General features: G+C 45.8%; 1 protein-coding gene across 1 annotated transcript in view; it reads left to right on the forward strand.

Moving 5' to 3' along the window:
* The window catches only part of LOC135393894 (transmembrane 9 superfamily member 1-like), a 39232-nt gene that overhangs the window by 20633 nt on the left and 6407 nt on the right, over positions 1-12192 (forward strand). The window contains exons 6-12 of the mRNA XM_064624229.1: positions 578-751; positions 2061-2132; positions 2212-2356; positions 2468-2593; positions 4354-4446; positions 10231-10341; positions 10418-10580. Of these exons, the coding sequence (XP_064480299.1) occupies positions 578-751; positions 2061-2132; positions 2212-2356; positions 2468-2593; positions 4354-4446; positions 10231-10341; positions 10418-10580 (884 nt within the window). The remainder of the gene's footprint in view (positions 1-577; positions 752-2060; positions 2133-2211; positions 2357-2467; positions 2594-4353; positions 4447-10230; positions 10342-10417; positions 10581-12192) is intronic.

Raw genomic sequence — 12192 nt, forward strand, 5'->3', positions numbered from 1 at the left:
CTGTCTAAGCCTCGTTCAGCAGTTGCTTAGATTGGTGCGCCATGGCAGAAGCCTTGCCACGCTGCGCCATCTCTTAAGCGAGCGGAGAGGCTTGGGAAGCGCCTGGTCTCCGCATCCTCCTATTGGCCGGCATCTAGGAGGCGGAGTCTTCCTCGCACTTGGTCAGCAAACGCAAGGATAGTCACAAAGAATGCAAATCAGCACCTGCATCAGTTCTTGTTGGCGATAGTGAAGGCTCTGTTTGAAAGCCAAGAATGCATCATTACAATGTTTAAGCGCCTTTTACAAGCTTTGACGCTGGCTTTTACGAGCTGGAAAGCTCGTCCTCTATGAAGGTATCAAATTGGAAAATAAGGATCTAACAGTATAGAGGCATTACAAAGCCACAATCTTTTGTTAGGGAACTTAAGCATGTCTGTCATGCCTGTCACACTTCAGATATTAATCGGTTCCCTCATCGCCATAAAATGCACAGAGATGGAATGTGCAAAGTGTTACACCTACCCACAGTAGTACATCTGCACTCTTATCGACTTTCTTGCGGCTTACTCACAGTTGCTTCATTGAATTATTTTAGGTAATCTCTGCAAATGTCACAGTGAGGGAGAAGCCTCCCCTGAACCTCGATGACCTTACGGCTCCACTGGACATCAGTCACACTTACTCAGTGCGATGGCTGCCTACAAATGCCACAGAGAGAGATCAAGAGAACTTTGCCAAAGGCCACCCTTTCTTTCCTCAAACCCTGGAGGTGAGGATGACGACCTCTTCAAAAACTGCTCTGTGGTTTGGCTACCACACTTTTTAAACCCGTGCCGCTTGTACGAGGCGTATCCAGAAAATAAGTTCCAACTGCAGTCACCATTGTGTGGGTGCTCACGTATTGATTTGTCCGCTGGCGAGTCACGGATGCCACTTCGAGTCAACAACAACAACAACTTTATTGTGAGATGATGAATGGGGAGTTTCATCGCCAGGGGGCGATACTCAACCCTGGTGGTGGTGCTGGTGGTGGTGTGGGGAATGAAATCATGAGCCCCTTCACAATAAGCATGGAAGTCCTAAGAAGAGTCAAGAAGATAGTGTTGAAGCATCTTTCTTCGTATTTGAAATGTTTAAGGCAAGAAAGCGGTCCATTACCTGTAAAATGATGCCTTGCATCAGCGCGAGTAATGTGAGACTAGCAGATATCCTACATCATCCGCCATACTGAAACACTGCTGTGAGTAATTCCGTGCAATGATCTGGATTTGGAACATTAACCAGGGCTATGAAAATCGGCACAACAAGGAGCGTAACGAGCAGCTGTCTTTGTTCAAGGATTATTTTCTGTGTGTGGTCAATGAAAACATTGTTGAAAAAATGAAAACAAATTTTGACAGTATGAAAACATTTTTGTCATAGCTGGCATTTTCTTGAAGATTAAAACGAAGAAGAAAACGATGAGTTTCAAGTTTGAGTTTGATAACAGGCAGTGTCGTTCTATAACGCCGGGAATTCAAGAACTTTATGCCACGCTATGAGAAGTGCTAGTACTGTACTGTAGTACCACCATTATTGAGTAGTACTCAACGTAAGCAGAACATAAGCAGAAAGTTGTTTTGCAGTTCCGGGGGAGCGCTGTAGACTGCCTTGCGGGAACTCCGTTGTGCTTACATCTCAGTTTTGTCTCAAAGGCCGTATGGTTAACCGTCTGGTGAGAATTTAATGACAGTATGCACTTAAGGCCGTAACTGTAAAGGCCGTAAGTGCGCCTGTCTCGCAGTCTTTAACACTTTCTCTGGTGATGTGACTTAAGACGTTTGTCCTTTTTGATTTTCAGTCATTGCTGGGTATGTTTCTGCTCGAATGTACAGGCAGTGAAATGTTTGGATAAGTTAATTGTGTAGTACTACTCAATAATGGTGGAAACTACATAGAAATATAGTTGAAAGTATGTGGAACACAGTCAAAATAAAACTGCCATCTTTTTTTTTTAACAGCCAAACGGAACTTACTTTCTGGATACCCCCTTGTACGTCTGTATGCCATCTGGCTTCATGCATTGTTTTTAATCTCAGATTCATTGGCTTTCTGTGATCAACTCTGCCGTGCTCATTGTTCTCCTGCTGGGCTTCATTGTGGTCATCCTGGTACGATCCCATTTTATAATCTTCTTTCCCTCCCGAGCTTAGAGCAGAGCTCTTCACTGATGCCCTTACCACTACACAGGCTAGGGTTTTGAAGAACGACTTTGCCCGCTACAGTGCATCTGAAGGCAAGTCCGAGCTGGACATTGAAGAATACGGCTGGAAGATAATTCATGCTGACGTGTTCCGGATTCCTCCTTACAAGAACATTCTCTGCGCCATCTTGGGTAAACGTCACCTCTTTGCTGAATGAGTCTGACACCGCACGTGCTAAACAAAGACAAACACGTCTTCACGATACACTCCTCAGACGTATGATAAAAGCACTTATTTTACAGGTGTTGGGACCCAGTTTCTTTGCATCGTTGCGGGCATCCTCCTGATGGCACTACTGAGCATATTTAATGTGCACAACCACGGCTCAATGAACACAGCAATCTGTGTCCTTTATGCTCTCACCTCATGTGAGTATCAGGCCAGGAGTGCACTTTGCAGTTAGCTTTGCAAGAACGCATGCACATGGCCTTGTTTTCCTTTTTGCCAAAAGGGAGAGGGTTAGATTCTTTTATGCCAACTGTACTGAAATTAAAGCTGTACGGTCTCCAGGAGACACTGGAACATCCAAATGACCCTTGTACTTTGACTGAACATGTCAAACACTCCTGGTACGGGCATTTGTTTTTGGAGACTGTTCTTTCTTTACTCCAGCACAAGAGAGTGTGCTACAGGAAAGCTTGTACCTTTTCTCTTCTTCTTTCTTTACTTCTTCTGATGTGTGGTAGAACTTTCACATCCGGCACTCCCAGGGTTGTTAGGTAATTGAATACGTCTATTTAGATACTTTTGGTGTATCAGGAGTGAAATATCAGATACACTCTCATGGAGGTACTTTTATCTGTACCTCAGTTACTTTTTTCAGTAACTTTTTAGTCTTTTTGAGAGTATTTTTTTTTTAATAACATGAGCGACAACCGCCATCAGTGGGTAGCACGATTCAGCTGGGCAACCTGATCTGAGTGCTTTGCAATCATTGCCAGTACTGAAGCGGTGGAGCGGTTATTTAGCTTGGGGGGTCTCGTCAGCACAAATCTTTGAATCTGCATGATGGAGAATAATTTTTGAAATGAGTATGCTCCTTCGTGTAAGCAGAAGGTATGCAAGTGAACAGATAAGTTGCTGGTTTGTTAATGTGTGCTATCTGGTTAGTGTCCAGTCTATTTTCTTGGATTAAAGATATCTAGTGGTTCATATCTGGGGTGTGAAGAATCCATAGGGAGGAAAGGAAAGAATGAAAACCATTATGTGTTATTACATCACGTAATCACAAGGTAATCTGCTTTATTAATCATAATGCAACTAGTAACTCAAATGAAACCAATCAATTTAATGAAAAAAGTAACTGTAAAAGTACCGAGTACATTTTTGCAAGTATGTGTAACAATGTATCAGTGTGTTTTCTCCCACGGGGTATCTCGAACTCAGTTTCTTAGTTACTTAGTTAGCCTTTATTTAACTTTAACAACCCTGGGCACTCCATAATTTCATGCACACTGTACGATTGAACTGAGACACGAAAAGTCATTTGTACGCTCTTCAAACTGAATGCATTAAGACATTCCTCTTTTTACAACACTTGCAACAAATATCAACGGTTCTCTTGCTGAACTGATACGATTTGCCCATGTGGGACGTCGATTATAGAGAATACATATAGTATCCTAGTAACCCCTGCGTTGTGAGTAGAGCTTACTTGCATTTCAGACTGTGTGGGAGGATGAAGAGTTTGATTTCTTGGGGATCACAAAGACCTTGGTTAAATAAGTTTATACTTCATAGCTATGAAATTTGGGTACTCCATGTAAGTCCACTTAGCTAGGTGTTGGGCTGGAAGCCCTCATAATCTGACTGGTATGCTACTGTTGGAGTCATGCATGCATCGAAATTGCTTGACCTGTATCCAACCCATACACTTAGGTAGATCTGCTTTTCCCCTCCATACAAGTCGATTTTACCCCGTTGAAGAGTTCCGGAAGTAAACAGCAGAAGTGCAAGTGTCTACACTCTATGCCTTGGGTTTTTACTGTTGTAATTCTGAAATAAAGCCAGATTTTTGCCCCCAATTCTTATAAAGCATGAAACCCAAAAACACAAGGGGTCTAAGGATGTTGGGCATGAGGATGTCCTGTTATAACCACTTAAGACGTTTGTTCTTTTTGATTTTCAGTCATTGCTGGATATGTTTCTGCTCGAATGTACAGGCAGATGGGAGGTGTCCACTGGGTCACAAATGTGAATCTTGTGTCTTGTCTGTTCTTTGGTAAGACCCTGCTTCCTTCTATTGCTTCTATTCAGTTCGTATTTAGTATTCAGAGAATACCTAGTAGTAGAGTAAATGGGTGGTGGTGACTCAAACGTGATTTGAATCCAACTTCTGGTCTTGATGGGATGCATGAGTGCAGATGGCTACATATTTGAGGATTGCCTTTGTTGCTGCCCCTATTGTAGAGCCCTGCGCGGATGAGGTTTTTGGCCTCCGCATCGGACCCGCATCCGCGCACACGTTATCCGCATCCGACCCGCATCCGCATCATACACAACAGTTTACATCCGCATCCGATCTGCTGAGCAAAACGCACCATCCGCATCCGATCCGCAAAAATCCACACGTTTCGAAAGACGTGTAAAGACCGCCGGAAGCATGTTGGTATAATTTCGGATGCCTCCATGCTGTCACGGAAGGACTCAGTCATGACGACAAGCAAAGGTAAACCTTTCAACAAACGCGATATGGAGAGACTTCTGGAACGCGTGGAACGCTACCTCGTCGGTGCTCGCGCGGTTCGGGACGCCTGGATGCCACCTCTCCTGTCTTGGCGCTGTGCATGGTCAAAGATGAACCAGAGCATGCGCTCGCTGTCGGCTGTCGGCGCGCAATACAAATATATTGCGGGTGGAAATGACAGCACGCGGTATATCCGCATCCGATCCGCTACCTTCGTATCCGCATCCGATCCGCATCCGACCTCGAGCCATCCGAATCCGATCCGCACACCGCAGGAAGTGCTAAATTTTCATCCGAATCCGCAAGTATATTGCGGATATCCGCGGATATCCGCTTCCATCCGCTGATGGTGCAGGGCTCTACCCTATTGAATATATGCCTTTATGTTAAAGGGTAACAAAGTGAAAAAATTGCTCCTCACGAAATTCAGGGTGCTGTTACCTTGATGCCAACACAAGGGGAACGGCATTCATCGGCTGTGTCGTTCGTAATCGATGAGCGAAAGAGACAGCAGTTTCCGCTTTCCCTCTCCCCCTTTTTCCTAAGAAGGTCAACAATGTGGAACGGCCTCGGATTGGTCTCCTCAGACGAATGACCCACTATGATTGGACAATCAGTTTGAGGAGACCAGCTGCTGCGCATTGTCTGCCTTGCCCTGAGAAGAAGAGGGAAAGCATAAATTGCGGTTTCTTTCACTCGTTTTCTTGGTCTGTTTCACTGTGTTTTTTTTTTTTTTTTTTTTCCATAAATGAGGCAGTGGATGAATCCTGTTACTTTTGCGTTGGTGTCAAGGCAACATCATCTCTTATATTCCACAAGGAGAAATTTATGCACTTTAGTGCCCCTTTAAAGGGGCTGCATCACTTTATATATATATATATATGTCTTTCATTACATCAGGCGCTCACTGTACTGTAAGCCAGAGTGTTGAGGAAATAATTATTTTTCAACATGAAGTAGCTATTAGAGGTGGCTGGTTGGTACATACTATTGCACTGCGGCGAAGGAACTGGATAAGATGAGATAATTGATGAGTGGCTACGAGAGCATATGGGTGAGCTCTGACAAGCGAGAGCTATGGCCATTCCCACTGGCAGTTACAAATACATAACCTCTCACATGCTGCCTTACCGGCGGAGACGCCTGCAGCGATGTTTGGGCTGGATGAGTTCAATATTCACAATGCTAGTTTTCTAGAGGTGTGCGACTAGTGGTTTTCAGGGCCGAATCGAATACAAATGGAATAGTGCCACTGTCGAATCGAATCGATCGAATTGGAATATTTTTCGAATAATTAATGAATTGATAAATTTGTCTGCATCTACAGGTCCACAAATGTAGTACCACAGCAACCTTATGGTGCTTCTTACATTCGAATCTTAAATGAGATGCAACAAGAACTGGTTAGGCGTAGGCTTTATTACTTCAGGTTTTCGTGCAGGAACACCAACTTTTCAACATGTTCAGGCAACGAAGATTGCCGCCTTGTGGATACAGTAAGGCCGCGAATAGAAAAGTCTTTCACTTGGCATCTGAGTTTGCAGGAATGGACAAGTATGGCTGTGCTACTTTACCCTTTGTGAGAAACTTTACTTTTCCGTGATACTGCCACCAGTATACCAGGTTTTCTGAGTTTGGTGAGACAGGACAATGAAGGTACTCCTGCACTTGCAGTGTTGGTAGCCTTTAGGTCGCTTAAGGGAAACACGTGAGGCAGATGCCAGTTCTCCAAAGATACTCCACACAGCAGATGATGGTAGAGGGCACTGATGCAAGTTCCTCATATGACTCTGTGGTATCACAGTGAAGGCCAGTTGAAGCATGCTTCTCTACTGCTGCTTCCAAGGGTTTCAGAGTCCACTGTTTCTCTGTCTGAGTTATGTGGCAGGCATTCTTGAATCTTGGGTCTGTCATTGTTGCAAGTGGAAAAGTGCCATTCATTTTTATGTCTATAAACCTTGTTTTCATGCCATGAAGAAGGTTTGAAGCTCCGCACTCCACATGACCCTAAGAAGACATGCGACTGGTGGCCATGCTGAGATTATAGGGCACTCAACCTTGCCATAGTACCAAACCGGTGTTCCTTACCTAATATTCGGGACTTTTCTGGTAACCTCTCCAATGTCACCCATATCAGCAAGATTGACCTTACTAACCAGGCTATCACCGGATACCTGTGGCACCAGAAGATGTGCCTAAAACAGCAGTTACTATCTCATTGTGTCTTTTTAAATTTACCCGGATGCCCTTTGGTTTACGTAATGGGGCTCAAACATTTCAAAGATTCGTCGACTGTGTTCTCCGTGACTCACCCTTTGTCCTTGCCTGTGTCGATGATACTTTAGTTGCAAGCTCTTCCGAAGCAGAGCATGCCACCCATCATTGTACTGTCTTCTCTGGTCTTGCTGACCACAGATTCATCAGCAACTTGGCCAAGTGAGAGTTCGGTATGTTGTCCCTCGAATTCCTGGGCCACCAAGTCACCTCCAAGGGCATATCACCTCTCCCTGCCAAGACTAAAGCCATCGAAGACTTTCCCGTCCCTGACCCTGTTCATCCTTAAGTCTTGTAAATTTTTTTTTTGTCATTTCCTCCCCAAATGCACCCAACTCTTACGGCCTCTCGAAGATCTTCTCAAGACCCACTGTACCCCTTGCACCATCCTCACTTGGACTGCTGGTGTCAAGCATCCTTTAAGGAGGGCAAGCAATGTGTTGCTTCCGCCACGCTCCTCTTGCATCCTCGCCACAATGCGCCCACTTGTCTGATAGTTGATGTGTCCAACAACGCTGTAGGTGCCGTCCTCCACCACCGCATAGATGGCATACTGAAGCCTTTAACATTCTTCTCCAAGAAATTAACTCAGTCCCATCCTAGGTACAGCGTCTTAGACAAGGAGCTTCTCGCTGCCTACTTGTCCTTCCGTCACTTTCGACACTTCTTTGAGGCCCTTCACATTGCTGACCGGTTGCAAAGCCTTGACGTCAGACATTACCTCTGGCAGCCATTGCTATTCTCAGCGAACGATCCTGCCACGCAATGTCTTTGCACAACTCCATCATCCTTGTCTCTTGGAGATTTCTCTCTTCCCCTGGCTGCGACACGTCTACCAGCATTCCTCGACCCGTTGTTCCCGAAGACCTGCGAAAAGCCATCTTAGATGCGTTCCACTCCTTCTCCCACCTCTGCATACTCTCCACTCTCATCGCTGCCTGGTATGCTTGGCCAGGCTTCCAGAAGGACACACAGAACTGGACACTTGCCTGTATCGCTTGCGAACGTTCAGAGGTCACCCGTCACACCGTTGCCCCGCCTTCAAATTTCCTGCCCCCAATCTCCAGTTCGAAAAGGTTCATGTCGATATCATCAGCCCCCTACTGCCATTCCATATATGGATACCGCTACATCTTTACTCGTGTGGACAGATAAACCTGTTTGACCGAAGCCATTCTGATCTCGTGCATCGACAGTGCGACCATCGCCTCTACCTTTGTCTCCTCATGGGTCACTCAATTCGGCGTTCTGTCCTAATTTGAAGCTCGACTTTTCTTCAGCTTCATCCACTTGCACACGACGGCCTCCAATCCGGCCTCCAATGGCTTTGTGGAACGTGTTCATCGCAATCTCACGTCTGCACACCCATGGCTCACCGACCAGACCCAGTGGACCGATGTGCTACCTCTGGCACTTCTCAGAATATGCGCCGCTCTCAAAAAAATGATTTCGGATGTTCTTCAGTGAACCTAGTCTACGGTGTTTCCCTCCACCTTCCCGCTGATCTTCTTTCCTCTTCCCCCCGACTCTCCCACTCCCAGTCCTCAGCACGATTGCATCGGCTGTCTCTCCCACTCCCTGTCCTCAGCACGATTGCATCAGCTGTCTCTCTCCCGCACCATGACCACACTCCGACCTGTTGCCCCTAGACACCCATCGACTCGCCCATTTTTCACTCCCCCCCCACGACCTCATTACGTCATCACGTTTTTGTTTGCACTGACGCTACTGGCTGGTCCCTCAAAGCCCCCGTCAGCAGTCCTCATCCTGTCCTTAGGCACTCCCTGAAGCACTTTACCGTCCTCCGCAACGCTAAAGAAGATACCACCAGCATGTGTTTCACATGTTTTTTATGTACCTCATCGCACCAGCATCGCTCGTTTGAAGCCTACCTTCATTGAGGACTTCACCCTCCTCCCGTTCCCTTTGCTGGCTGCTACTGCGCTTCCTGTTGCCCTAATACCGTTCGCTGATCCCTGTTACTGTTTACGTGTTTCTCACCCTCTTCCTCCCTTTATAGACTGGGGGAACTGTAGCGTAACCTGTTGAGTGACGACGACAACAACTGGTGTACACACACACAAACTTGCGCCTGTTTTGAATAAACCAGTTCTGCACGAGGCTCTGGCTCGACTGGTTCTGGTCCCCAAGGTGGCCTCATGAAAAAGGATCCCAGACACCCTGCTCGGCCTTTATGCGTGAAGGACGGGGCAGAGTACCCCGTAGCCTGAACATTTCCCCTGGAAGCCCCCCCTTCCCCACAATTGTGCCCCGGTCGTTAGTAACAAAACTTGTGGTTATGAGTAGGGTTCTGCATTTTAGGATTTATCCGAAAAACTCCGCATTCATGGGTTCCAGTAGTCGGGAACTGAGCAAGAAAAGCCAGGCCTTGACGACTGGTTGTCTGGTCAGATTGTTTCCTTCGGTGTCGAGATTGCCTCGCGTCATGGGTTACCAATCCTGCGATTGGGAAGGGTGGCTCAGTCCGCCGTGCAGCTGTCTTTCACGAAGCGTCCGTGTAATGCAGTGAAGTCTGCCCTTGCCACACACACACACACACACACATGGCACAGAGATTTTCTTTATGAAGGGCAGCTTAATATTGCAACACTGACAGCATGATTGGACGCAAACGAAAGCTGCCTAACGATTGGAATATCAGGATTTCGAGGTCTTCACATCGCAAGGTGATCGTGGCATAGATGTCGTCGTGTGCGAATTCCACAGAATGACAGTCAGTGTTTTGGGGGAGGGAGCGTCTCATTCTTTTTGTGAATATGTAGTCTCACAGCTGTAGCGTTTTCTAAGAACTTCAGATATTAACGAAAAAACTATGAATCCTTTGACAACGATAAACTCTGAAAAACGTCCTCCAAATATGCCAAAGAATAAACTGTGAAAACACGAAATCCTAGTTATGACGATTGGTGAATGTATCGGATTGTGTATGGAAAGTTATACCAATTCTACTTTGCTACACATGCACACTGTTTCATGCAGAGAGCGGGGGTTACACCTATTTTATGTGTGTTGTTTCTTGTGCAGTTCCCTTGTTTGTGGTGTGGAGCGTGCAAAACTCCACTGCGTGGATTTATCAATCGACCCAGGCTCTTCCTGCGACAACAGTGTTGATCCTCCTCACCATATGGATGTGCTGTAAGCTGCTAGTCTTTGCTAGGCACATTATGTATCACTCCACGGGCCCTCTCACGATGCGTTGCATTCTGTGCAGGCGGCTACCCACTGACTGTTGTCGGTGGTATTTTGGGCAAGAACTGGGCAGGCCATTTTGATGCCCCATGTAGGCCCAAGCTAATCGCAAGAGGGGTTCCTCCAGTTCCGTGGTATCATTCATCAGCTCTGCACTGCTTTATCGGGGGGTTCCTACCCTTTAGGTAAGCATTGCTCACTCGCATTATATACAGGGTTGAAAAAAAATCCGGATATTTTTAAAAAGATCCTCTCCAGTGGGCTTTTTTGGATAAAACCCGGATGTTTTTGGATATTTTTGCAGAATATAGACCAGCCTAGAAATGTGACGCGGAGTAAAAACAAATGTGTTTTGCTGTTCTTCCTGATTTCAGGTGACCTCTCATAGTTTTGGTTTATGAAACTGCCTGTCCCAGTAACATTGAATGAGTTTCCATTGTTTTCCGAAAGGTAGAGGTCCCATGCACGCGTGAGTGAATGGGTAGACGCTACATGCCTGGATTCAGTTAACATGCCTTCAGGAAGCAGAAGAAAGCCTCTCCCTGAATGGGCAGAAGTAAAAGAAAACGGGGAAAAGTTAAATCTGAAAAGCTCAAAAAGTCAAGTTAAAAAGTTACAAAGTTAACAAAAAGTTTGTAAATGCAAGTTTGCAAGAAGTTAATGTAATTAACCTGGGCTTTTGTTAATAGCCAACGCTACAATAAAGTTTGAAACAATAAAGCGGGAGTTTTCCATGTGACATTGCATTAAGATTGTCTTTCACGTCGCATCTGGACAAAATCTCTAAAAAATCCGGATTCAGTTGTGTGGATAAAATTTTTAAAAAATCTACCGGATAAAATCCATGTGGATTAAATGCAAACAACCCTGATTATATAGTGCAATCCTGTTAATTCGAACCCTAAGGTGACCAAAGAATTTGTTCGAATAAGGCGGAGTTTGAACTAAAGGGAGCCACTCTGAATGAGGTGTTGATGCGTTGGCAGCGTATGCTAGCTGCATCAGGGATGTGTCGTGGCTCACTAGGCCTTGTTGCACGTTTGCGCTCACGCAGTGCTGGTAATGCAGTGCACTCCCGTTAATTTGAGCTTCCGGGTAATTCGAACTGGTGCTCTGGTCCCATCAAAGTCAAGTGTATTTGAATGGGAGAAAACACCCACTACTTAGAACACACGGACGTGCACAACAGCTCATTCGAAGGAGATTGCCCGTCTGCATCCGACTCCCGATTACGTATCCTCCCGGAAGCATCCGGGGCGATACTGCTTACTCGTTTTTTTTTGGCAGTGCAAGAAGCTTCGCTGTTTTAAAGGAGCATTAAAGTGGTATCTAACATGGCCCAAAACTGCTGTCCTCTTGTAAAGCAGTATGTGAAAAGCATTCCCACAAAATATTTCTGTCCAAAGTTGTATCACCACGGTGCAATTAATTTGGAAAATCGCTGCCGCGGTGACAGGCCGGAGCGCTCCAACTGCAGACCACACCCACTCTACTGTGACGTTTGTGGTAGAGAGCCCCTCATTCGTTCATAGGAAAAACCGTCTGCTACGAACATTGCGAGCTGTTTCTTGTTGACTTCTATTCTTTATATGATTTATATCACATTTTCTAACAGAAAACAAAGCATATACGCAGCCTGAGAAAATAAGATTACGATCACAAGAGTAATATATCCGTGGCTTCTGTGCAATCTCAGAATTCACAGCAGCAGAAAGCTAGCGATGGCGGCGGTATTGTGGCGCCACCTGTTAGCCACTGAACGAACACTGGTGAAAACTGTCGGACAGGCTGCACACT

This window comes from Ornithodoros turicata, chromosome 5 (assembly GCF_037126465.1).
Source record: "Ornithodoros turicata isolate Travis chromosome 5, ASM3712646v1, whole genome shotgun sequence".
NCBI lineage: Eukaryota > Metazoa > Arthropoda > Arachnida > Ixodida > Argasidae > Ornithodoros > Ornithodoros turicata.